The following is a 27,132-nucleotide window of genomic DNA, read 5'->3' on the forward strand; positions in this document are numbered from 1 at the left end:
TTTGGCTCTAAGAATGTTCCGAGTGTCCCTCTCTTAGAGGTTTAATTCTTACCCATTATTTGATACATTTTGTAACGTGGTCTTGTGGGGACCACTCGGAACTTCTGGAATGTTTGAGGTTTAATGGGGAAAACATTTCTTCCCCATGGGGTCAAGGATATTGCCCTTAGAGGATGATGGGAGTTCCTCATCAGGACTGTAAAATACTTGATCCTCCTCATCCAGATCTAGGACATACTCATCAGGTATGTCTGAGGACTCATCATCATTAAACTCACTATCTCCCATGTTGTAATGAGCACTGTGATATTTTGTGCCACTAGGGACACCCAGATGTTTTGTGCCTCCAAAGACACCCGAGTGTGTCGTGCCGCTAGGGACACCCAGGGAGTTCGAGCTGCGGGGACCTCCATTAATAGATGAGATGCTAAGGTCTCCCAGATTTGATGAGGTGCTAGAACCTCCCATAGTGCTTTTAAGGGTCACTTGATCAACATTTTTACTTTTCTTCAATCTTTTGCCCCTTAAGTCGTTAGTATCATCAGAGTAGAGTGGGTTCAAAATTGCTGTGATCTCGTCCTGCTCAGTGGGGAGTGACCTTTTAGAGGACATAACCAGAGACAAGGTCTCAATCATGCAGGGGCTCATCTCCTTATGTAGTATTTTTTGAAAGTGCTTTGTTATCAATATTGGGAGTAGGGGCGGAGGCGTCATCTGAATCAGTGTCAGACATCGTGCAGATAGTGAGATTAGGTATAAATTTGATTTGGTAAAGGAGCATTGAAAAGACCAATCCACAAAAGGGGTGCTGGGGAGGGGTGTACTTGTTTATGATTTATAGATAGAATAAAGGAGATATCTGTTGTCACTTTTTTTTTTATAATAATGATAATACCATTAGAAGGTATAAGTTTATCAGGAGAATGTTTCACCCCTTTTTTTGTTGTTGCAGGATCTGGCAGTTAAAACAAGTACTTGCGCTTGTTGTCGCGATGAGAGCAGCAGCTGATCACTAATACGAGCTGGATAACTGACATAAGAGTGTTCGAGCGATTCAGCTACTGCCCCTTACCATGGTGATGAGCACAATCGTGTAAGCGCTCGGGTGAAATTTCGGAAAGGAATGTAGAGGAAGAAAGGCTCCTGGCAACGGGAGGACATAGCGCACCCGTTGCCAAGGAATCTTCCTCTAAAGTTTAACGCGATGCAGGGTCGCGCTGGAGCTCGCGGCCTGCAACGGAGAAAGAGGGAAGTGTTGATTCTCTCGATACTGAGGAAAAAACGGGTCAAAAGGAGATAAAACAGTAGCGGTGCACAAAACATTAGCGATGGAGGTGGTTACATTGCCCAAGTGCGTACAAAAGTGGGGGAGAATGCAATTGTGACGTCATGAATAAAATATGATAATCACAATAAAATAGGAAATACAATACTTACCAGGTATATGACTACAATGGGGGTCAGCAAATGTACAGTAACGGGCGTTATTTGAGATTAGGGAGTACCTAATGAATATAAAAGGTTTGAAATTATAGGGAGGGGGGATCTTCATAGATTGGAGATCGGTATAGAGGCAGGGGTGCGGTTAAGCCACACTAAATACCTAAAGACAAAAAGCTAATTAAGGTAAATAGAAATAAAAGTCAACTTATCTGCTCAGAGCCGCATTTAAAAGAGGGGGATTGTTGATGGCTCATGCCTTTTATGTGTTGCTAATGTTCTGTTCTGGAACCTTTTAAAATTGTGATGTATGCGGATGCTTGGAACTGCATTAAAAGATTAATGCATAATGGCAGCCTCCGTGTCTTTAATGAAATCCAGATTCTCTAGTCATGGTAAAAGGAGAATCGCAATTTACTAGTAAGGCCCTAGTAATGTGCACCAGGTGTGCCCAAGGCCTGTAAATGAAGTGCTACTAGTAGGACTGATTGTGCCACCCAAATGAGTAGCCCTGGAAACATCTCTTAGACCTGCTAATGCAGTGCTATGTGTGCAGTTCTCTTTGTGTGATGCAGATTTAAACTGCCGTGTCAACATGTCAAATCCATTCACTTGCCAGACCCAAACCTTTCCTTTTATTACATGTAAGACATTTCTAAGGTAGGCCCAAAGTAGCCCCATGGGTAGGGTGCAATGTACTTAAAAGGTAGGACATGCTATAGTCTGTTTTACATGTCCTAATAGTGAAATATTGCTAATTTTGTTTTTCACTATGGTAAGGACTATCTCTTTTACAGGTTATCATTGGAGCTGCCTTGTAACATATTGCAAGTGTGTCTTCTAATTGGGAATAGATAGAGATATGGAGTTTGGGGTCTATGAATTCACAATTTAAAATTAAATGTTTTGGTGAAGTTGGTTTTTAAATTGCATGTTTCAAAATGCCACTTTAATAAAGTAGGCATTTCTTGCCTTACCATTCTGTGCCTCTGCTTTTCTGTAGAATCCACTTCTGGGTGAGGATGACAGTTGGGCTATTTGTGCATTCACTCTAGACAGCCTAAGAAAGGGAGCATATTCTGAGGGGCCATCACCAAGCTGATGACCCTTCCTGAGCTAAAGTAGTGGGAGGAGTTGTCACTGACTCCTGAATAGGGCTTGTGCCTGTCCTCACACAAAGCTGTTTCCACCCCCCCTATAGTGTGTCTGGAGCTAGGTCAGGGAAAGGCAGACTCTTGTGCACTGCAAAGACTTTCCTTTGAAGTCTGCCTACTTTAAACCCAGATAGGGGTATAAATATTGGACCTCGGACCCCCTAAAATCAGAAGACTTCTGGACTGAGGACATTCTGCCAGTATGAAGATCTAGATGCTGTTGGAGGGACTAACACTCTGTTTGTTGCTTTCTTGTGCTGGCTTCCTGCTTGCTGCTTCTGTCCTGGGAGTGAAAGGACTAGACTTTGTTTCTGTATCCTGCTTCCAAGGTTCTCCAAGGGCGTGTGTGATTGCTTCCTGTTAAGAAATCTATGGGCCATCAAAGACTTTACCTACTAGTGCCTGAGCTCTTCTGATGAGAGTGAGTCCTGACTTGCCAAGTGGTGTCAAATCTAGTTCCTGGTCCCTTGGAAGTATAAACTGGTAAACTTAAGAAGAAAGTCCATGTGTCAACTCCCAGCGCCTGTTTTATCGACACACCACTGCAAAAGAACGATGCATCGATGCTGTCTGCCCCAAAGTCTGGGTCCTGATCAGCACATCGAGCACAACCTTCCACGCAGGCCCCAGCTCATCTTTGCAGGGTGTCAGATAAATTACAGCCGAGAGGGGAGAACAAGGGAACCCTACTCACAGCGGAACCAGGGTAGTTAATTATAACAAGGAAACAATGTTTCCTGAGGAATAGTACACAACTATATATAATAATACTTGTGCGCAATCACCATGAAAGGATTGTATTGATGTCATAGAAAGAGGGACTAGAAACACTAAGGATTTTGTAATATACATATGTTTGTATTATTTACACGGCATATATCAGCAATATTACACAAAAAGGAGAAAAAGCATTTGTGAAAAAGGTGCCCCAAGTGTAGCATGAACCTAACAGTTGAGTGAGAAAAGTGTGACAATATTTACAAGGTTTCACATGTTATTTCACTGAAAACTACCATATTTACAATTTCCTCAAAATATACAGCAACTTTACACAATAATAATTGCTGTGACAGTGGTTTGATTTCAAAAACAAAGTCAACGGCATTTCGACCCTCTCTAGGATGTGGGGTCTCATCAGGACCTATGATACTGGGAACATCTGGATTGTTAACCGCACAGTATACATATAAAGAAGGAAGTGCCAACCGTGAAGGAATTGAAGAGCGAGATACATACAGGGAGACCCAGCCGGGTTCCCTGTGTGGGTTTCAGACTGTAGGTCAATGTCTGGGGAAAAACACGGAATGTGAGTCACAGACTATGACATCAATCCAACCCTCTCATCGCGATTGTGCACAAGTATATTTATACATAGTTGTATACTATTCCACAGGAACCATTGTTTCCTTGTTATAGATAAATCACAGCAGCATGAGTTTAGAGCCTTTGACATTCATGGCACCCGCTCTGACCCCTATGCAACACCTGCTTGTGGCTAGAAAATGGATTCAGCGGCTGCATCATGTAAATCCAGTACTTGTCATCACTCTTGAATCGATGCAGCATGTTTGCATTTTCAACAAATCGTCTTTTGACGCCACCTCTTCATTGACATAGACCAGAAGTAACGCACCAAGGCTGCGTGATTGACAGATCACATCCCCTTCCAGTAAGGAACCAATGCATCACCTCCCCCATCAGCTAAGAACCAACGCATCACCTCCCCTGCCTCCCAGTAAGGAAGCAATGCATCACCTCCCCTAGCAACAAAGAACCAACGCATCACCTCCACTGACAGTAAGGAACCAGCGCACTGCTTTGCTTTTGTGGCACCTCAACTCCCCTGCGCCTGGTTCGTCTTTTGAATTGTGACGCATCCAAGGTACTTTGTGCTACAAATTATGCATCCATAGATTCCTACAGACTGAACTTATTTAACCTTTGAAAAGTGATATCTTTACTTGTGCATGTTGGATTTTTTGTCTTTTTGGTCTTGTTTTATTCAGACAAATATCGGTTAAGTTTCTAAACTTGTGTGGAGTTCTTTTGTAGTGTTTTCATTATGTTACTGTGTGTGTATGTACAAATGCTTTACACATTGGCTCTGTAAAAAACCTGACTGCTTGTGCCAAGCTACCAAGGGGGTGATCAGGAGTTATCTTAGCTGTGTAATACCCTTACTTTGACTAGAGTGAGGGTCTCTACTTGGACTGGGTGCAAACCACTGCCAACTAGAAACCCCATTTCAAACAAATCCCTTTCTCCATCCTCCATCGCCTGTGGCCTACTGCTCTCTCCTCTCATTTAGCCAGGCTGCAGGATAAATGCAGTACTCGTAGGCAGAGCCAGCCCTTCCTCCAGTAGTGGCCGGGGGGGAAATATATTTGCCACCCAAGGACTGCTGGTGAATACAAAATGAGGCAACATCCCCTTTTCACAGGTCAGTCCCTAACTGGCTTCATAAAAGCAGCGACATACCTCTGAACACACATCCCCACACCTCCCTCAGGCTAGGCCCAGCTGTGGTTTGGAGAGGGGCTGTTAATGGGTGTCAGCAGGGGCTTAGAGATAAATGGGAGGGCAAGGTAGTGGGCTGATTGGATGGTAAAAGCAGAGGTTGTGGCACATTAGAAATTATTAGAAGCACTTTAAAGAAGTCATTAGCCAAGATAGAAGGGTGTTGCTGTTCACAGGACCTTTATGTAGGCAATGCTTTTCGCCCTGCTGAATATTGGCGCCCTGTGCCTGGGCCCAGCTCGCCCATGCCAAAAGCTGGTCCTGCCTGTAGGCCTGCAGGCAGCTTTCATTCCCCCCACCGGGCAGCAGCTGCAGAACAAAACAGCTCTGAGTACTGCATTTGATGTTCATCGCAGGCCACTTCCTACTCCACTCTGCAACACTTCCTACGTTCAGAGATCTCTAGGCACATGAACAGCGCAGACTACTCTCTTATGCACTAATGTAGAGAGAGTTTTTCCCTCACAAAAAATAATCTTCATTTAAAAACAAAAGAACACTTTATTTTTTGTCTCCCTCATAGCAAGACGCAATATATATGGTATGACCTATGATTAGGGTGACCAACTGGCATGGGTGCAAATTCAGGATGGTGAGTCTAAAAAGTCAGGGCAAAGGGTTAAAAATCAGGACAGAAGGTCAAAATTCATGACAAAACTTCGAGACAAAAGGTATATTTTAAAGAAACATCAGTGCTTAGGTGAGATGTAAAGCAGCATGTATAGGATGTAGCTAATTGGGACCTGAAATGCTGGACTAAAGTGCAGTGTTCAGAGTGGCCAGCTTTATGTGTCAGATCGCTTCAGTTATTCCATTTCTGTTCAGCTGGTGATGACTTGCAAATGGGCTGGAACTGTACTCAGTAATGGTTAAGACCCATAGTGGACAGGTCTAGTGTGACGGGAAGAGCATTAAGCAGGAAAAGGGAGCTATTAACCAGCCTAATCCTCGTACTGCACGGGTGAGCATTTGAGTTTTTCATACCATTAGAATGATTTCTCTGAGTACTAAGCAGTTTTTTCTGATGCAAGAATGTGATTAAGATGTTTAGATGCACTATAACTGAAGTTGTAACCTTATTGTTTTACAGACGTCCTATACATCTTGTAGATACAGAGGATCAGAATAAGACAACAAGGGCATATTAAACCCAATTCATATGCATATTTATTTTTGGAAATTGATTTTCACGTTAAAAGTATTGCAGTAGCAAATAAATCTATGGTGAGGTCCTGAAGAAGGCCGAGGACAGTTGTCCCATTGGCTGAAACATGTCGACCATTTAAATGCAGTGAATTCTTTGAACTGCTATTTTTTCTGCACTGGTTTTACTTAGGAACGCAATAGAGGTCATTTAAAAGAAAGGAAAACATTTTTTTTCCTTCTCTTGCAAAACCTATTTTAATTATGCACTTTTCTCCTTATTGCACTGCACTTTTCTAATTGGAATTACCCTTAGGGGCCAAACACAAGCTCTAAACCTTACTCTACGCAATCTCTTTTCCTCAGAAAAGACCTAACAGAGGATACAATTCACTTGGTAGTCATCTGTGTATGGTGAGGACGGAGGAGAGGTTGTTTGTAACCCCAAATGATGACAACGGTCACTTCGGTGAATGATGGGATTCCAATCATTCTGAATGAGTCCTTTCTTTTCACTATTTTTCACTAATTTTTTCTTTCTTGATCCTCTTTGGATACACTCATTTTGAGAGCATTTTGCAAGCACTTTATTCTAGAAATGTATCTAGATTAGCAGCTGGTACTATAGACCACGGATTACACGTATTGTTTTATGATAAATAGAATAGGGGGATTTAATCCGTGTTGAGTCTAAAAATTCCCTCAGACCCCTTATGGTGTTTTTTTTTGTTTTTTTAACCATATATCAGCCCTCCTTATTTTACCTGTATATTGGGAAAAGTATACTGCTTAGGCTGTTTCCTTTCTGTGAGTTGTAAACTGCAGATTCTCATTGATGCACAGAAGTGTGTTACAAATGAGAAACTGTATACATTGTTAATCATAATTGTGGGGTAGAAGGAGGTACTGTCTTTTACATACAGAACATTTTCTATTGAATGGAAGCAAAATGGCAATAAGCAGTTTTACTGATAAAACTATATAGAGCACAAATACTATTGCGTGGAAATGCGGTGTCAGCAGATATGTATCATTTGAACCTCACTTTGGGGCCGGTTCCAATCCTGGAAAAAGGCTGTACAAATCGTTGTATGGAGCGTTTTTCCCGTACAACTCGTACCCGGTAAACTTTTCTTACAACCTAGGAAGTACGATTCGTACAGAAAGCCTCTTTCCATACAAATCGTACAAAAGACCATACAGCTAAAATAAACCAACGATTCTGATCCGGAACAGCTTGTACGCGATGTCTGTATGTATTTAAGCAGCGGTTTCCAGCCCAGCAAGTGCGATTCGTTCCTACGGCACTCTGTACGGCTCTTTTCTTACAGGAGCCAAAAACAGCTGTAAAAGCAGAGTCCCCAGGGTTACGAGTCGTACAGGCATACACCCCCATGCGTTGTGTATGTACGGTGCATACCCCCAACATCGCGTATGTACTGTGCGTACCCCCAACATCGCGTACCCCAACATCGTGTACCCCAACATCGCGTATGTACGCACCGTACATACGCGATGTTGGGGTACGCGATGTTGGGGGTACGCACAGTACATACGCGATGTTGGGGTACGCGATGTTGGGGTACGCTAATGGCATTCCCCGTGTACGGGACGTTTTCCGTACAAATCGTAAATCGGAAAGCCGGTCCGGATCGTACTAGTACGGTCGGACTGCATTTTTACAATTTGTATAAAGTTGTATTTTTCCGATACGAATCGTACTTTGCGGGTAGGACGGGACTTGTGCGATTTGTATGGAAAAATTTACCGATATAAGTCGGATGGGAAAAAAAAATACAGGATCGGAATCGGCCCCCAAGTGTCTTGATAGCTTTGATCCTAATAAAACACTTTTCCAGCACACTTCTGAATTACAAACAAGTGGTCCATTTGTGGTTTCCTAACTGCTGATATGTTCTGAAATATTTGAACAGTTCATTTTCAGGTATTTAAAGGTTGTGTTACAAACTGACAACTTACAGCCTTTGTTTTCCCACCCCGAAGACAATTTGGGAAAACATGGTGCATTCTACAACACATTTGTCATTATATATCAATTGTATTAGCTTCTAAAGCATAGTAAATGATGACTTTACTGCGCACCAGGATACAACAATCTTTGATGGGGCTCTTCAATGATTCCTTCACTATCACTAACAGTGCCTCCCTCTCCAATGTATTTCATTTGTTTTATAGCTCCTCTCATACCAGTGTAGGGTGCCAGAGCACTTTACATTACACAAATATACAGAGACAATGAATCATACGTGTGTAAATCAGTGTATAGAAAGTGTTACATAAGGCAATGGGGACAACAAGGAGAAGGATTCACGTCACCCATACTGCGTTTTTGATGTACACACTGTTCACTGCCCTCCCTCAATCACTCACCCACACATTTGCACATTGATGCACCTGTCCCTCACTTTCCCTTTCTGGGGCACCTATGCAGAAATTAGTGTGATAAATGTGCTATGTTTGAACATAAGGCATTATATGTTCAATGTGATTAAATATTTTCAACATGTTTAAAAATTGGTTATAATTGATTTATCAGGTGATGTTGATGTCCATTTAATATTTCATTACCACTGGGACCACCCCCCTTATTATGCTGCATTTCACCCAGGTCCTAGTGATGTTTCTGGGTTTAACCCCATTGTTGTGTAACCCTTACTGGTAGGCATTTTGTAAGAGTGCCTGGTTTGAAGAAGCTCAAACTCAGGATTCAGAACATAACACCGTAGTTACTGTTGACTTTAATGATAAGAAATTATTACTACCCAAACAAAACTTTTGTAGCAACATCAGGATAACGAAAAGCTGGGAAGAAACATAAATGCATGACCTGTGCCTTGCAGCTTGCATGCAGCTCTTAGATAGCAGTTCATAGCTCACTGGGCAAGATTAAGTATGTAACTTATGAACTGCACAGTAACAAAAGAATCTCAGTGACAAAAGCAGTAACCCACTGAGCTCTGCACAAAAAATACTGTTCTTCGATTTCCATTGTATCCATTATTTGCAGCAGGCATATTAACCCTCTGTGCTACCTTAGATGACTAAACACTGCCACTAAACAAAACTCCCATTGCTTTCCAGCAGGTACATTAGACACCAGAGTTATTGTGACACTTTTATTGTTACCTGAAAACTGCTGGATATGCAAGTAACTTTGCAGTGCCATCCCCCAGTAACAAAGAAACCCTTCCCGCACCCCCCAGCCTCCCAGCGAAATGCCTGATCCTACCACCCTCCAATGGTTCGCCTCATCTTCACATAGACCCTCTCTCATGTGGATTTTTTTTATAGTGCTACTCATCCGAAGTATGTACAGCAGGGTGTTGGCGTGTGTTACATCACACACATATTATACAGAGACAATGACTCATAAATGTGAAAGTCAATGTGTAGGAAATATCACCCATAAGACAATGAGGGCTACAAGGTGTAAGAGTCAGATGTATTCCATACTGGTAGGCAGTGGCATAGCGTGGGTGGGGCCACAGGGGCGGTTTCCCGGGGCACAATATTCTTGGGGGTGCAATATTTTAAAAGAAAAACAAATGTGGTGGAATGGACTCGAGTTACGTTGGTTCTGTTGTCTGCAAGTGTAGGTTATGTTGTCTTGCCCACCTTTCCCTGCAGAAGTGCTGCACGGAGCCATTCCCACATGCATCTCTCAAGGCCTCAGGGCAGGTGGAGGGGTGCTTGTGCTGCTTCCCTTTGACATGGAGCAGCGCCGCCTAGCGGCACAACAGCGGGAAGTCTCTTGTGGTGCCATGGCGCCATACAAGGAATTTGTTTCTGCTTTATTACAGGCAGAAGGATCATTTCAAACCTGAGTTCCACACTTGCTGCCTGACGTCTTGTGTTGTTTGGGATGGCGGGTTGAGTCAACCAAGGGGGTGGCATCCATTCATTCTTTCATCCATTATTCAGTCTTTCACCATTCATTCTGTTCTTCCATCTGTGTGCCCATCCATATCCAAACCTATTCAACCATCTCCAAACCTATCCATCATCTTTTCTTCCATCCTTCATTTCACTCATCCATCTATCCTGCCACCCTTTCACTCATCCATCCTTTCACTCATCCATCCACACTTCCACCCATCCATTCACTCATCCATCCAACCATTTACCCTTTCATCCATCCATCCGTTCACCCAGTCACTCATCTGTCCATTTGTCCATCCATTCACCATTCCACTTATCCATCCATGCTTTCTCCCAGCTCTTCACCCCCCATTTCACTCATCTATGCATTCTTTCCCTCATTCATCCATACATCATTTTTTCACTCATTCATATACCCATTCGCCCATCCATCCTGTCAATCATCCATCCATACTTTCACTCAGCCATCCATCATCCTTTTGTCTCCATCCCCCTTTCACTTAGCCATCCCTTCACCCACCCACCCATCCATCCACTCATCCACTAAAGAATCCATCCATTGACCTTATCACTCATCCATCCTTTCACTCATCCATCCATCCTTTCACTCATCCATCCATCCTTTTGCCCATCTCCATCCTTACATCCAACCTTTCACTCATCTGTTCATCCATTCACCCTTTAACTGGCCAATGCATCAATCCATCCACCGTTTCACTCATCCATCCACCCTTTCACTCACCCATCCATCTTTTCACTCATCCATCCACCCTTTTACCCATCCAGCCACACTTTTACCTATACATCAGTCATTCCACCCAAACATCCACCATTCCACCCATTCAACTATTAATGTACCCTTTCTCTCACCCATCCTTCCAATCACTCATCCATCCATCCTCTCATTATCCATCCATTCATCCTTTCACTCACCCATTCATCCTTTCACTAAGCCATTCACCCATTCCTTCACTTACTTACTCACCCACGTTTTCACATTAATTATGAGATAAGCCTTTGTCTGCAGAGTTGCTGACAGAAGGGGTCCATCAAGAACTTCACCCTTACTGTAGTTCATAAAGAAAGCGGTGGGGCGGAGGGTTGACTGTGCCCCTGCACATAGGCAATCTGAAAACTTGGAAGTCATGAGTCATGCATGATGCACAGTGCCAGGGCGTGAGGCGACTGTGACATGGTGTTTTTTCCAGGGCTTTCAGTGGGTTGAAAAAACTTGGGGGTCTCTCCATATGGCATGTCCGATGCAATTAAGGGTGTGACTTGAAATACAGAAGGGTAAAAATCTGTGCTTAGCTTAGTGTGCTGCCCGACTGGTATGCTGCTACTTCTGTTATTAGATCCAGCTATGTAATACATTACACCTACAACAAGCCATGACTATTGGCTTTGTCAATGGTTGCTAGTTGCATAAAATAAAAAAGCAGAAACTATGGCTTCATTGAATACAATATTGAAAATACTTCAGTTCCAAAATGATGAGACTGTGAAAGAACTCTAACCCCTTCTTTTTTTACTTCTTTCACTGACTACTTTTCATGAACTGGATTCTGTACATTTCTTCCATCTGATGAGGTGCAACGTTTTTCTTTAAGTACTGTTAAAACAGAATGCTGTGCCCTAGACCAAGGCCCACCAAATGCAGTAACAGCCCACACTGGCCCATTGTCATTCTGTATATGTCAATCAGCCGGCGTACGAGGCGGCCCCATCAGCAGGGACAGACTGATTACTGGGCGTTTTGGAATGTGGCTGAGCTGGGGGCTGATTTCGTTGATGGGGACCTGCATGTACTGAACGAAATTCGTTTTGCTTTAATTATTTAGAAGTACACGCAGGTCTCCATCAACGAAATCAGCCCCCACCACAGTGAAATCAGCCCCTGCTCGGCAGAATTCCAAAACGCCCGGTAGTCAGTCCAGCCCTGCCCATCAGGGAGCTGAGGCTTCTCGCAGGGGAACAGTGCTGCTCACGGCAATGCCGAAAATTATTATCAAAAGGGGATCATAAAAGAGATCATCACGGACAACGGTCGTCATATCCAAATCACGGATGGTCCGTGAAATTTACGGACGGTTGGTCACCCTAACCATGATACTTCACAGTTACATCAGGATCCACTTGGATTCATTGTGCTATTTTTAAACACTGTGACAACAATTGTGATTGGATCGGAAAGTATAATGGATCAATTAAAATCAAGTAACAATATTTTCCTTGAAACTAGGATACATTTTTTTATTTTTTGCTGCTCTCTATTTTTTTGTTTTTTTTCTCGAATACTCAAACTCAGGATGTTACAAACTTGGATGTTTTTCACACCAGTTCTTTGAATACGTGATTGCCCTGCTGAAGTGATAATCAAGCAATCGCGAAACATGTGTTCAATCCATTGAAAGAATCGAGCAAGAAAAACTGGTGATTTTGGAAGACATTTTCTGTGTGTGATTGAAATATAATGTGTATGAACTGATATCAACCAAGGACTCGTGGAAATTTGTGATTTAAAAACACAAAGGAACTCACCATCACAGTGCTTAAAGGTCCACTAAATTGATGTCAAAAGATATCACAGTAATAGTTGACACATTTTACCTTATTGTCTTGCCCGTCTTCTCTGTTGACTGTGACCCAAAAACTGACCAGTAACTATCAAAGTTACTCAAGTGAACTCAAAACATACCCCATTCTTTAACATTAGCCATAGTGTATAATGCAAAGAGGCAACAGACACTCACCAGGACCTTCTGATTTTCATTATAGATCCCATTTTTAAGTCCACCTTTTATATAACCTGGTTTTAAAGTGCTTTTTGTTTTAAAAGTGAATCGCTGACTAATACATGAACTTCTATCTATGGTGTAATCCATCGGTCTGAGTCTCTAAAGCCCTCTGGCCCTCATTTACAAGAAAGTGCCACAACGTGGCACCGCAAGCCCTTTGGCTGCGCCATGCTGCAAAACCTTCAGAGCACAGAGATGCAAAATATTTACAATAATATGTTGCATGGCGCACAATGGGCTGCAATGCGCCGGCGCAGGCACCAGCCGCGGTCCGTGCACGTAACAGTGGCAGGACGGTGGGGCCGTGTAAGAGGGGATTTCGAGGGACGATGCAGAGGAAAAATTAATTATTTATTTACTTTCCCCTCAGCATCGTCCCTCAAAATCCCTCCTTATTCGACCCCACTGCCCCACCGCTGTTAGCTGCACGGACCACGGCTGGCAGGCACACTTGCACCATGGTACAACGATGCCTGCGTCATTGGGAAGATTGTTTATGTGCAGGAAGGGTTCCCTTCCTACACATATATAATCTGAAATGGTGTTGTACATCTTCTATGTGAGCTGAATTAGCACACATAGAACTTGCATTTTTTTTAATGACTGTCTATGTTCAGGAAGGGACACCTTCCTGCACATACACAATCACTAGAGGTGATTTCCTCATTCTATGTGTGCTGCAAAATGCAGCATGCAAAGAAAGCAAGAAAAAACGAGGAGAAATTAATACATTTCTCCACGTTGCGCCTCCCTACGCCATCCCTGTTAAGGCGTAGCATTCAGACGCATTTCAAGGTTTACTATTTCTCATAAATCTGGAAATGTGTAAATTCCATTGGTGTTGCGTGGGAACACCCACATCAACATCCATGGAACCCTCCTTTCAAACAAAGTGTTGCTTGAGAAGTGGCCATATTTACAAGGACAGGTAAAGCCACGCAGGGTGGTTTTCCTGTCCTTGTAGGTATGGGACACCAGTGGCGCAAGGGGCTTGTAAATCTGCCCCTATATGTCCAGGAATAAGCAGGGGCGACTCAACAATAAAACACAGAGAGAGCCAAGTGCTTAAAGGGAGTCCTGGTTCATTCAACTAGAATGCAATCGCATTGCGACTCTGAGACAGCATTGGTAAACAACTTTACCCACACAAGGTAAGGTCCAGCAATCCTAATCCTTACTGGACAGAACACTGAAAAAAGAACTCACACTTCCCATCAAGCTCAACTATATAACCAGTAACATGTTGACCAATATGTCATGAACTCTTTGACTCATTTTTCCAAAAAAATCTTTTGTAGAAAATACATCTGTGATGAGTTAATCCCATAGAATGAGGAATAACTGTGCAGTCCCATTTTTCCAGGTGGTATTCTGCATGGAAGTCACAATTCTGTGGTGGTTAATGGTTACATTTACAACCTTTGCTGAGCTGTCGGCAAATATGAGCAAGGACCTGTGCGGGGAGGGTGGTGGATGGAACGTGTGTTTTAGAGAGGGGGAGGGCGAGGCCTGGCAGGGGATCTATTACACGCTCACCCATGCTTTAAAAGGAAATCGGGCACTTGTTGGGGACCATGGTCTGCACTTTCAATCCAGTCCCAAAGCAATTTACCATCTGGATTCCCCAGCCGCCAAAATCGAGTCAATTGCGGTGTTTATCCATAAAAATACCTACATTGTGATGACTTCTTGATATTTTTTAAATGTTTGCAAACTTCGCGAAGTTCACGAAAATTGGTTGCACGCTTTCATTTTTTTTAAAAAAAGCTTTGGGAGCTTTTTAAAATAATTTAGCAATTTAGCTCACCTCTAAAATACCTGAATGTATTGGTACATTTTCTTCATAAGGATGCTGAACTTTTTTAAAATAAAATGGAAGAACATCGATGTCAATAACATTTCCACATCGCACATAAGTCAATATGTTATCAGTCTGTTTACTATCCCTAATATTAAAGGAGACTGTTTGAAAATTTGCTTTTGAGTCTGTTTAACAGTACGCCTCGTGGTAGAGGCACACCCTGGACGTGAGCAGGTGCCACCTACCCACGAATGTAAGATATACATGTCCTTAAAGTAGTTAGCAGATTGAGTTTTAAATGCAGCACATTAATAATTTGTAAACTTTGCTAGGAAAACGCATCCGTTCTTTCTGTCTACAGTGGGCTGTTGTTGGTTCAGCACCATGGATAGTTCCGAAACTGTCCAGACTGGTGACATTATTTAATGTTAAAGAGCATATTCACGTGACCTTATTTTCTACAGCTTTTAAAACCACATCTTGTAAATATTTAATTACTTCAGGGTGCTGATGATAGTTGTAAAAAGGAGGCATAGAAGACAGGTAAAGGAATGGTCTAGTCCGATCGGATCTATTAGTAACTGTGCCTCGTGTTCGTCAGTCCCGAACCGATTCACAGCAGCATTTAGTTAGATGTGTATAAATAGTTTATTTTCAAAAGTTTCCTGAACCACGTGTGTTTGGGATCCCATCTAATATTTGTATTGAAAACATTACACATTCTTGATCTTGGAATTCCCTGGAATCATGCTTTGTACTTTTGAAGAACAGTTGGTTCATCGGATGGACAGACAATAAATGGAGGATTCTGGTAGGTATGTATTAGCTTTGGACTTCCTGCAGGTATTCTGCCTTCGCCCCAGTGTACTTTAACGAAGTTGCACAGGGCATACATTTGATGCTGGTGGGTACTGAATGTCAGGGGAAGGATTTTATGCAGGGTTTGAAGTGGTCTCGGAGGCAGAGATGTGAACACATTCTGACTGCCTGGTTATGTAGCCTTTGTACCCAGACACTGGTGGGCAGATTTATGTTTCCTGGCGCATCCCTGCAAATCAGCAGGGATGCGCCAGGAAAGATGCGTCACGGAAGTTTACCCTTGCGCCACCACAGATGCGCCGCATTTGCAATGCAAACAACAACAAGTACTCTCAACTGGTATCATTCAACACAGACAGATACATTGCATGTAAAAAACATTACAGAAGAGATAAGGAAGACTCAGAGAAGGGATAAATTAAGAAAGGACATACTGTATTGACTCAAAACTCTTTGATTCAATACAGTATGTCCTTTCTTAATTTATCCCTTCTCTGAGTCTTCCTTATCTCTTCTGTAATGTTTTTTACATGCAATGTATCTGTCTGTGTTGAATGATACCTGTTGAGAGTACTTGTTGTTTACATTGTTACCCTATCTCAACGAGGTTTACGGGTTTATGCTCCTGTTGTTTTTCTAAGCATTTACAATGCAGCGCATCGTGGCGCAAGGATAAACAGATGTGTGACGCATCTGATGGCATAAGGGCGGTGTATTGCTGGAGTCGTGTCGCAAGGGGCTGCCCATACCTAACATGCTGCGTCATGCCTTACGCCTGCTTCAAGCAAGCACAGGGTTTTGACGCAGCAGCGTCGGAAAAGTGACTCAGTGAAATCTTGTAGATTTCACTGCGTCACTTTTCAGTGAAATCTTGTAAATTTCACTGCGTCACTTTTCCGAGGCTTTTTCCGACGGAACGCCCACCCTGCATACATTAAACCTGATGCAGGTTTAATGTAGCGCAGGGCTTTACAACGTGACGCATCTCCCTAGATGCGTCACGTTGTAAATAAGGCGCAACATGGCGCATGGTTTACGCTGCCGCTGCGTCACAGGAGTGACGCAACGGCGGCGTAAATGTCTCGCAAGGGGCTTGTAAATCTGCCCCTGGGTTTTTAGAGGAGGGCAGTGTAGGTGACTCTGCAGACATCCCCTGGCCAAACCTCTAGTTAGGTCAGCCCAGCAATGTCTCTGCAGTAGTGATAGTATTTTTCAGAATAAGGATAACTCTGGGTTAATACCCATAACTACTGTAACTTCTGGAGTCAAAAAAAGTATCCCTACTTTCCTTACTTTCATGGGGTTTAAAGAAGGGATTCGAGACTTACAGGTCAGTTGAAGGTTAGAGTCTGACCTGGCGGCTCCAGTGACTAAAATCTCTATTTTAGCTTTGTTCATACATAGACAGATCTTCTTCATACAGGAGAGCTGGATGAGCTGTCTGATCTGTTGCCTGGCTGGAAGTGAGTGCCATCTGCACACATGTTGAAGTTCACCAAGTATTTGTCTAAACCGACGCTAAGCACCAGCAAAATCGATAGGATTTCAAAGCTTGAGAAAGATAATGCGGTCTAAGATATAACTAAGGAGGTAAATTGTTCCACATTTTAGTCCCTAGACATCTGATGGCCCTAACACAAACCCTGCCTGCTTGAAACACTCCATGTTAAGCAAGAAGACAGAGTCTGATCTCAGCCTTCTGGATGTGAATCTTCCAGAGGAGCATGATTTAGTAATCTTGGCTTATCTTGCCTCGAGACATTGTTCATCTCGAGGTATGCTGTGTGACGTGTGATTTAGAGTGGATGGTGGGAGTGACGGTTCGAGACGGGGCTGGGGCGAGGTGCTGGCGTTACCGAAGCTCAGGGTGATTTCGCTTGATATTACATATAAACTACAGTATAACTTCCGCTATTGTTGCTGCCCTTACCACACATGATTTGTCTGATTTGAGAATAACCTTGTGCATCAGACAGCCCGTCTACTCATTGCTTGACAGAGAGCCAATGAGGACTCTTTCTTCTGTGATGTGATAAAATCATTTGGATTTTTGTTGTTTTGGTCTTTTTTTGGTTTAGACAAAGATAATTCTGTCCTATTTATGAGATAGGAATGCAGCGCGGTGCCGCAAGTCATTTTGCTGCACCGTGCTGTGTTAGTTTCCAAGCACAGGGATGCAACATATTTACAACAATATGTCGCATCTCTGTGCTGTTCCCTGCGCTGGTGCACAACCTGCTGCCATGCACCGGCACAGGCACCCTTGCACCATGGTGCAAGGGTGCCTGCATCGTTGGGAGATTATTCTGTGCAGGAAGGGGCACCTTCCTGCACAAAAACAATCAATTGAGGTGATTTCCTTTTCCAATGCATGCTGTAGAATGCAGCACACTTTGAAAAGGGAAAAATTGTGGAGAAATTTAAACATCTCTCCTCGTTTCGTCTCGCTATGCCACCCCAGGGGTGGTGTGGCATTGACACATTTCCAGGTTTACGATTGCTCTTAAATCTCGAATTGCATCAGTGGACATGGGTGTTGCGTGGGAGCACCCACAGCAACACCCTTGTCATGTCCCTAACATGCAAACTGTTGTGTAAAAAGGGGTGATATTTACAAGCACCTGCTAAGCAACACAGGATGGCTTTACGTGCACTTGTAATTGTCATGCAGCAGGATGCGCCGCCAGTGCATCATGCAACGTGATGCACCGGCGGTGCAAGGGGCTTGTATATAAGGGCATTTATTTTTCTAAACTTGTATGGTGTCCATTTGTGCTCTTTTCACTGTGTAACTGTGAGTTTGGGTACAAATACTTAAAAACATTGCCTTTGGGATAAGCCTATCTACTTGTGCCAAGCTACCAAGGGGGTGACCAGGGGTTATCTAAAGTGTGTAATCCTCTTATCCTAACTACAAGCAAGGGTCCCTACTTGGACAAAGGTGCATACCTCTGCCAACTAGAGACCCCCATTTCCAGCACTATGGCTTTGTGTCATCAGTCAGAACGTTATGGGCTGCAGAGAAGGTAACGTAGAGAGACCTCTTGATGAGAGACTCTGCAATAGTTAGATGTCGACTGGCTGAGAAACAGACAACAAAAGGCACACAATTGATGGACGGAATGCAGAACAAATCAAAACATTCACCCCCAGTCAAGAGATATGGGTTAAATCCATCATTATTTTGCTCACCACGCCACCCCAGTTTAGACCTGGCCATATACAAATCAGTCTTGACCCTGCGCCTCATGGGAACAGTCCAGCCCGAACTGCCAAGCCAGGTCTTCCCTGGACCGGAATCAAGCATCCTAGGACCGGTTTCGGGGTTTCACCCCTCTTCAGCCAGGATAGCTTGATTCCAGTGAGAAACAGAGAACCCTAGAGGACTAAGTTAAACATCTGAATAGGCAATATATGAGGAGTGAAAGTCTATTGAATAAACAACAATTAATGTCAGCCAAGGGCCACTTGACAACCCGTTTTACTAAATCCACAGAGGGAGCACTGGTGAAATTATAAGAAAGAGATATGTAGAGGGTGAAAAAGCTAGCAGGCTGTTAGCGGCACAGCTTCACCGCAGAGAATCACAAATGGCCATAGCAGCAATAAAAGACAAAGGGGGACAGATTCACACTAACCAAATGAAATCACAGGCATATTTGCTTCTTATTATGAATGTGTATATGAGTTCGACCATAACAACAATCAGTCACAGGAGGAAGATTTCCTTCATTACCAGCACCTCCTGACTTTATCCAATAATAGAAAGGCTTTAGTAGGAGATGAAATACTTGAGGAGAAAATGTTCTGATTACTTCAACATCCTTGGCAGAAGGGGAGGTTATTCTGGAATTTTATAAGGCAGACAAAAATCTTGTAACAGTCATATTGTACTGTGTGTTCAAGGAAGAAAATTTTCAGGCTTGCTGAGACTCTTGCCCGATAAGGCCACCATTGCTCTATACTACCATTGCAACAGGTACCGTCCAATATAGATATTGAATGTTAAATGATAAAGTTCTATCTGAAATATTAGCCAAGTAACTGTGGAAGGTTATGCCCTAATTGATCTATGAGTCTCTGGTCGGGTTTTGTCCATGGGATGCTCATCACCGAATCAGTTCTGTATCCTAGCGCATTACCTCTGGTAAACTAAGGACTATCCAGAAGCCACCTTAGGCTTCTCGTTAGATGCTGAGAAAGCATTTGATCTTGTGGAATGGAGCTATCAACTTAGAATATCGGAATTCCTTGGTCTGGGCGCATAATTCATAAGTAAGATGGAATGGCTTTATGACTCCCCCGCTGCAGATATTAGCTGCATGGGTTTTTTGTCTAGGACTATGTAATACAAATAGGACACATGCCAGAGCTGCCTCAATCTTCTCTTTTGCTCCTCCTTGCACTTTAACCACTTTCTGCAGCAATTGGCAGTCACAAGTGATTCAGAATATAGATACTGCACCAGCATGCAAGGGAATGGCTGGCTGAATTGAATTGGCAGCACACTATGACAAAGTCACTTGCAAAGCTTAAGAAGAGGTAGATGCCTATAAGCTGGTGACTAGGATGTATCTTTGACTTACACCTACATCATAAAAACACACTGATGTGTGGGAAGAAGACAGACTTTAAGGTTGCCAAAAAGTGCCATCAAAGTCACCCGCAGATGTCAATAAGGACTGGAAGGCCAAACTACACCAAGGGAAGAGCAGCTATAAAAAACAAAGCCATTGAAAGGCCAAATCACATAAAGAAATGTTTTGAAGTAATACAAGAGTAAAAGTGGGAGCCAGAGACCTTATTGAACCCTTAAAATGTGTAACCTCTGGTTATTCCAAGTCCCCATGGCAAAAACAGGCTTGATAAATCGTTTGTATGTAATAACTTTATCTCTGTAATACCTTGCTATAAGTCATATATACTGTATGTGGTTCGTAACCCAAGGGAAGGGCATTAACAGGTCTTAGAATATACAAATAAGTGCACATTTTCAAAAAAATTTAAATTGTCGTAGCCCAGCCAAACTAACTGCAATGACTAGAGATGGAAATTGCAGTGGAACTAAAACGGAAGAGAAGATTGTAAACATTTATATTCATCTCTGGACACTTTATTCTTCAAAAAATACCTCTTCATATTCCATTTTAAGAAGCAACACAAATGCAAAATTAGGAGCATGGACAGGGGAAGATTGAACCTACTTAACATTGAAATGGGGATAGGAACTCGAAACAACCATCCTTTTTCAGGGCTTAATTTGAGCCCACTGTTGCCAGTGGAGGCAACAGGCACTTGTTCATGGTGACTGGCACTTAGGGGGAAATGTCGCCACCACAACATCAATTTTTCCGATGCTGTTGTGGCGATAGGGGCTTAACCTTATTTACAAGGCAGCATTAAGCCACTTAATGTGACTTAACGCTGTCTTGTTAATAAGGCCACCTTTTACACTATGGTTAGCGTGAAAGGGGTAAGCAGTGGGTGTTACGGTGGGCGTTCCATCCAACACCCATTGGTTTTGACACTACGCCCTATGTACAAGTAAGTTTGGGCGATAAACTCTGCTCCACTTGCGGAGTTTCAGGAGTTTTCCGCACTCCGCGTTACACGGATCTCGTGGAGCTCTGAAAAACTCCTCTTTGCGCAGTGGATCTGAGTTTTTTTCCTTGCTCACATTCGTCAACGTTAAGTTAAATCCACGTTTAATCCACTTCCCAGCGAGATTTTTCCTAGTTCGCGATCGTCGAAATCAAGTTGGTGATCGCGAGTGTGGAACATCAACCTCCCAGCGAGATTTCTCAACACGGGCAGTCAGTTTTCTCATTGCGAGTGGTCGCGTATGTTTGCGACTGCTTGCATTGAGAAACTGTCCGTTCACATTGAGAAAGCTGCTGCTCGAGTAAAAATCTACTCGAGCCTCAGAAAAGGAAGCAGCGCCCGCTTGCGCTTTGCATGGTGCCATTTGCGATGATTGCACAGTGCGGGCAAGCATCTGGCACTGAAAAATATTGCAAACAGCATTTATATAACGCACTCTGCCATTCACGGAGCTTCGCATAGCACAGCAGTGTTTTTTTGCACTTCGCGGAGTAGAAGAACTCTGCGAACTCCACCCAGGTTTATATGCAAGGGCAGCGTACATAGGAGGCAGCGCCAAAATTAAGACCAGGTAAAAACTGGTCTTAAGATGGCGAAATGAGGAGAAATGCATTATTTCTCCTTGTTTTAGCTTTTTCCATGTGTGCTGCTTTTGGTGCACACATGGAAAACGCAAACTGCCATGGTTTGTTTATGTACAGGAAGGTGTCCCTTCCTGTACATAAACAAACTTTTAAAAAACGCCATTTTGTCACTTTCAAATGTGCTGCATGAAGCAGCACACATGAAAGTGACAGAATGGCATTTCTAGGATTGTTTATGTGCAGGAAGGGACACCTTCATACACATAAAAAATCCTCCCCTGCACGCAGACACCCTTGCACTCTGGTGCAAGTGTGCCTGCGTTGGCGCTAAGTTGCTAAACATAGTGCCATCGCAGGGGGATACGCAAGGCTGCACCACAGTCTTGTAAATATGGTGCAGCCTTGCGTTTCAGAAGTCGAGGCGAGAGGCGTTAAGCCAGGACAGCTAACGCCTCTCTCCTCCACCTCCTTGTACATATCCACTCAGTTCCCTTAGCTGTAGAATTTTTCTTTTGGAGTGAATACTCAGAGGTTAGGGTGTAGGTGGGGGAATTGCTTGTTCTATTTATGTACATTGGAGGCAGTGCCAAAATTAAGACCAGGGAAAACCTGGACTTCACTTGGCAAAATGAGGAGAAATGCATTATTCTCCTTTTTTATTCTTTTTCCTTGTGTGCTGCCTTGTGCAGCACACATGAAAAAAGCAAACTGCCATGGATTGTTTATGTACCCCTTGCTGTACATAAGCAATCTGTAAAAAAAGCCATTTTGTGACTTTCATATGTGCTGCATAAAGCAGCACACATAGAAGTGACAAAACAGCATTTAAAGATTGTTTATGTGCAGGAAGGGGGACCTTCCTACACATAAACAATCTTACCCTGCACTGAGACACCCTTGCACTATGTTGTAAGGGTGCCTGCGTCGGCGCTACACTGCTAAGTGTAGCACCAGCGCAGGGGGAAATGCATGGCTGCACCATATCCTTGTAAACAAGGTGCAGCCTTGCGTTTCTGAAGTGGCGGAGTGAGACGTTAAGCCATGACGGCTAATGCCTCACTCCGCCGCTTCTTTGTAAATATCCCCCTTAGTTTGCTGCATCAGGTATTTACCGACTGCATGAGAGGAAAACACACAGATTAGAATGACACTGGAAGAGAAAGACAGCAAAATCGTCTCAAGGGAGAACACAGGAAAGTGCAAGAGTGAGATAAAGGGGCAGAGACTGTCTAGCAGTGGATTAAAGAGGCATGAGGTGGATTTAAGATTCCCAGTCATGGCACTGGGCCCGCCAACTTTTAATGCACCTGCCGCTGGCTTCTGATCAGAGCATTGAACACCAGCACTCCTTCTTTTACAAATTAAGCACTGTCTTTTTTCCAGAATTGGCTCATGGGGTCAAGATTTATGAAAACTTACATCAAGAAGAAAGGTGTTCTGAGTTTACAACACATGCTCCTGAAAGTAGTGTATTGTCAACTTACCATGGATATATTTCCGAGTCTCTCCTTGACTACATTTTGGCTATCAACCAGCAAATGAATCTCTGGTTGTGTTGTGTTGACCTAACATGGAAGAATTGTTTCAGCAGTGGCTTCAGACTCTAACACCAGCAGGAATGCAAATGTTTCTAGCAGTAGGCATGCCACTACAAATACTCTTTGAACTGTACACACTTCTCTCCCATGCACGTTACTATGGGGCCATTTAAAGTATGGCCGACAATACGCCAGGCTACAAAGGAGGAAGAGACCATTGCTTCCACCTTCCTGGTGGAAGGCCACCTCCCATAATTAGATATCTGTTCCAGGCAGGCGGGGTCCCCTCTACCCTCACTGGAGTTGCAGCATTGTAGGAAGTAAAGCTTTGCCAAGTCGGCGCCATGTTTGATGTGCGCATTCAGCAACGTTTTTTATTTTTCAAGAAAAAACTCCCACAGTGAAAGTTTTTTGGGGAAAATCAAAAAATCAATTTCCCCAACCTGAAGAGAGCTTTCTCCCTGTGCATGGAGAGATTTCCTGTCTCGGACAATCATGCCACACATGGTGGCTCTAGGAAGTGACATCAAGTGATGGCCGCACCACTCTAAATAGAATGGGACAGATGTCAGACACAGTGCAAATCTGATTGTACGTAGCAATGTAATGAATACACATAACAGATGATTCACACTTATATAGAGTCATTAGTGTTGTGATGCACTGACATTTAAATGTGATTTTAATGTTTATTAGGTTACAAAGAAATGAAAATAGATGTATCAATACAGCTTAGCGAACGTGTTTATTGAAGTTGGTAATAAAACTTTGCAAATCTTCCAGTGCACCAAACATGGTGCACTTGGTATTTTGGCTTAAGCAGTAGGCCTGAAACTGCAGCACAATTGAATCTTCTTGTTTCAGAAATGACTGCTTAGATTCTCATACATCTTAGATTCTCATGTGAATTGTGGTATGCTGTTTCTTTCTCACGTTTTGTATTGCAGGTGGACAAGCATTCATTATGGAAGAAAAGGGCTATTATTCATCTAACTAGTTGAGGAGCAACAGGACTGACAGTTAGCATGGCCTGGAGATGATAAGGTGGAAGGAGGTGCTTTCACATGACAGAAGGAGAAAAAATCAAGGACAGATTGTTGCAAGAGGCCTACATGAAGAAGACCGTAGAAATGTTTAGACATCATGGAAATATTTGTGGTTGTACCTGCTCTGGAGTGTGTGAGAGAAGGGCTTTATGGGAGATTTACAAGCTGATATTTTGAATATTTAATGCCTTGAGTAGAGGGACAGATGCACATTCCTTCTTTGCCTCTTGGACAGAGATAACCTAAAAGCTAGCGTGTCCTTTTCATTCCTGTTGTGGCTTCATGTTGCTTGACCCATCTAATGGTGAAGAGACTTCTTAGGAAGATTCCATCACTGACACCTTTTTTGTATTTCAAAGTTTGCCTAAATGCAAGACTAGGGATGTCACTTTTAGCGAAAGAGTAGGGACAGAGTTACTAATGCTTTTCACCCATGAAGCATCGTGGCAGGGAAACCTGGACTCCTGCTTTCTGATTACCTGCATATTGATTATCAAACGGATTGTCCTTTTCATGCTTCTTCGTGTAAATCTATTTTGACGCTTCAGGTTCCTGTTGTTTCCTCTGTATTTCTCTACCCTCATGCTGAGGAGCGTGTATGTGCAGCTACTTTTGGCTTTGTAATACATTTTGACTAACCTTCATTTGGATGTCGACCTGAGTCATTGTGTAGCTGTAATGAGTTACACTGTATCTTAAGAATTCACTACCAAGAAATGTCTCCCCTTTGCACTTCAATGCTGCTTAAAAGAACCATTGAAGATTGACATTAGAAGGTTTTGAACAAATGGGCCCAGGACGTTCAGGCCATTAGGTTAGACATTTCCATTGTGGACGCAACCAAAGCTCCATCATCAGAAATCCTGCCCGTCCCTTCACTCTAAACAGAGTGGGTGAGCCGTAAACCTGGCAGGAGAGGAGCATTGTCGATTTATAGACGTCCTCCCATTCTTCCAAATTCGAAATGACCTTCTAAGCCTGCAATGGTCAGATGTACCCTAAAGCTGCTACCCTCCATCACCCAGTCAGTTACTCATGAAACTGTCTAGTATGCAAGTGTGAAAGGGGTTTTAAAGTCATGCCAACTTTACTTACAGCCCATAGTAGCAGTGCACCGCCGACACTACCCACTTGTTTGTGATTAAACTTCCTCCACAAATGTGCTGTCCGTACACCCGCACGCTGGCCTGCCATGGCCACGCCCCGTTCACGGCATCCTGTCCGTCCACAATACGGTTGGAAACCACTGGTTTCCCACAGTCTAGAGGAAATAAACCAGAGATTAGCGTTACTTAACTTTGCATTCTGGCAATGCAGGCAGAGATGTGGAGGCCGAACAAGATTCACAAACTTACAACATTCTGGATAGGAGGAACAAGATTCACAAATTTACAACAGTATGGATTGGAGGAATTCAAGAGCTCTAGCGATATGAATCGCAATGCCTGTTAACGTGGTGTGTGCAAAATTTGCATAATTTACTTTTGAGTAACTATGGGACATTTCAGGAAAATTGCACTGAAATATGCGTAATAATGTAAATCTGTCATTTAGCGCTATATTTTATAGCAAAATGTGTCCTTGCGTCAATTTTTGATGGGAGGAGGCGTCTTGCTCTAAAGAAGCACAAACATCATAACTGCCACAAGCAACAGCCACCACGCACCTTTTGGTTGTCCATACTGCTCCTGCTCTATTTTTTCATAGGGCGTTGATGCAATTGCACAAGTTGTGTAATTGTGTAATTCCAGGAATTTCATGTAACAAGAATAATGAAAAAGTTCTAAAATTATGGAAGATTACGCCAGTGAAATCACAATTTTACCAGGGCAAAAGTTAAAATAGGATTTGCCCCTTCTGCCCCATAAGGAGCAGACACATTTAGGGACAGGAATGCAAGAAGTCTCTTTACATTGAGCTGCATAGTATGCCTAGAGCACGGGTACTCATAGTACGGCTAGCGGGCTGCCAGCGGCCCAGCAAGCCATCCTTGGCGGCCCGCGGACCTTGCAGACATCGTACCCGTGCTTTTTTTTTGTTTTTTAAAGAGTGTCAGCAAACACCGCCGGTTGCAGCAGCACGGAGCAATGGGGGCCGGGCGATTCTTTTAAAGACCATTCACTTGTTAATGAGGCTTTGTTGTATTTCACCTCTTCTTAGTGCCCCTGAATCTCCCATCTGGTTGAGTAAAGATTCAGGGGCGCTAAGAAGAGGTGAAATACAACAAAGCCTCATTAACAAGTGAATGGTCTTTTAAAGACCTGTGAAGTACTCGGGTACGGCTGTGTGTGTGCCCGGGAAGCAGTCTCAGCATGGGGTGACACACGTGGGGTGAGGAGAAAGAGGGTGACGAGGACAGCAGGGTGTGAGGGCAGCGGGTGAGGTGACAGAGGGCAGCAGGGAGTGAGAGCAGCGGATGAGGTGACAGAGGGAGACAGACAGAGGGAGACAGATGGGGTCAGAGAGAGGGAGATGGAGGGAGGGAGACAGAGGGAGGGAGACAGAGGGAGGGAGACAGAGAGAGAGGGGGACAGAGAAAGAGGGAGACAGAGAGAGGGAGGGAGACAGACAGATGGAGACAGACAGAGGGAGGGAGACAGAGACAGAGAGAGGGAGACAGAGGGGGACGGACAGAGGGAGACTGACAGAGGGAGGGAGACAGAGGGAGGAGGGTGACAGACAGAGGGAGGGAGACAGATAGAGGGAGACGGAGGGAGACAGACAGAGGGAGATGGAGACAGACAGAGGGAGACAGACGGAGGGAGACAGAGGGAGGGAGAAAGAGGGAGGG

The 27,132-nt window shown here is 43.5% G+C and overlaps 1 protein-coding gene across 1 annotated transcript in view; it reads right to left on the minus strand.

The window, feature by feature from the left end:
* LOC146811665 (serine protease 33-like) overlaps positions 1–27,132 on the minus strand; it is a 230,245-nt gene that overhangs the window by 92,319 nt on the left and 110,794 nt on the right. The window contains exon 3 of the mRNA XM_085618637.1: positions 25,437–25,602. Coding sequence (XP_085474763.1) covers positions 25,437–25,602 — 166 coding nt within the window. The remainder of the gene's footprint in view (positions 1–25,436; positions 25,603–27,132) is intronic.

This window comes from Triturus cristatus, chromosome 7, assembly GCF_964204655.1.
Source record: "Triturus cristatus chromosome 7, aTriCri1.1, whole genome shotgun sequence".
Taxonomy (NCBI): Eukaryota; Metazoa; Chordata; class Amphibia; order Caudata; family Salamandridae; genus Triturus; species Triturus cristatus.